This window comes from Aplysia californica, unplaced genomic scaffold, assembly GCF_000002075.1.
Source record: "Aplysia californica isolate F4 #8 unplaced genomic scaffold, AplCal3.0 scaffold00745, whole genome shotgun sequence".
NCBI classification, from domain to species: domain Eukaryota; kingdom Metazoa; phylum Mollusca; class Gastropoda; order Aplysiida; family Aplysiidae; genus Aplysia; species Aplysia californica.
Genome location: NW_004798015.1, coordinates 169,411 through 170,610, shown reverse-complemented (window position 1 = coordinate 170,610; position 1,200 = coordinate 169,411). Strand labels below are relative to the sequence as shown.

The window sequence follows — 1,200 nt, the reverse complement described above, 5'->3', positions numbered from 1 at the left end:
CCCCCCGACACATCCTGGAAGAACTCACCCACAAACTCATTCCTGATCTTATTCCTCTCATGCAGCTCCCCACTGGCGCACAAAATGCAGTTGATGAAAGCCATCAGGGTTGTCTTGTAGGGTGTCATCTCGCACGTGCGCAGCTCGTTGATGATCAGGGAGAACCTGTAGCGCATCTGTTTCATACTCTGTGGATGCAGGTGAGTTTTAAAAAAAAAGTTTTAGTAAAAGTTTTACGGCACTTGTAACACAATAAGGTCATATAAGTGCTGAAGAATAGAGTTGTTACAGGAGAGTAACAAGCACAAAAAAGGAGGAGAGGTCAGGACGATAGATGTTTGGTAGGAAAGAAGGAGCAAACCACACCAGAGCATCCACCAACCACCCACGAATGCAGATGAGAACATAAATGAATGAGCAGGATATTAAAGTAAGTAGATATGCATTTGTATGTAGAAATAATTAAAGATCGAGTATTTTTGGGTGTTGTATTCTTTGTCCGATTATGGGTGTTTGATATTATTATTGCTGATGAGGAAATAGATTAGCAGATATTACAGTTGTTCCCACATCCGATCCTGACATTTAGGATAGTCTTGCTAGTGAGACAACTTCCTGGGCCTTCGGCATATTGTGGTAGGGTGGCCAGTTCCTTTCCACACCGTCTTTACTTCCCCAACTCGAGGAACCCATTACTGCTGGGTGGGCAGGAGGGGGTGAAAAAAAATCCATGTCCGAACCGAAGCTCGAACCAGGACTTTCCGAAGCAGGTATTAAATTCGGTATATATACGTAGGTAGATAATCAAAGAGCGAAACGTGTTCTGTATGTGTTCTTTGTCAGATTACGGGTGTATACATATTAAAATGAATTGTTGTACACGAGAAAATAGATAAATAGGTATGTGTCTACGTAAATGGATAAGCAAAGAGCAAGTCTTTTTTGGGTTCTTTGTAAGATTTCGTGAGCATAAAAATTTTAATAAGTAAATAGAAACCCATCGACACAGTATTGGTCATTTAGCGCTGAGAAAAAAAGAAGACAGACCGACAGAAACAACAGAGGGAAAGTAAAGAAGTAGGACCTACCAGTATGCGTCCTCCAACCACCCGCATCGAGTGCGTGTGTGCGTGCATGTGCACGTGCGTGTGTGTGTGTGTAAGTGTGTGTATGTGTGTGAGTGTGTGTGTGTGTGTGTGT

At 42.4% G+C, this 1,200-nt stretch overlaps 1 protein-coding gene across 1 annotated transcript in view; it reads right to left on the bottom strand.

Moving 5' to 3' along the window:
- Positions 1 to 26: 26 nt before the first annotated feature.
- LOC106013252 (protein diaphanous homolog 2) overlaps positions 27 to 1,200 on the bottom strand; it is a gene marked incomplete at both ends in the record, with an annotated part of 64,849 nt that continues 63,675 nt past the window's right edge. Inside the window, 1 exon segment of the mRNA XM_013088442.1 lies at positions 27 to 190. Within this exon segment, the coding sequence (XP_012943896.1) occupies positions 27 to 190 (164 nt within the window).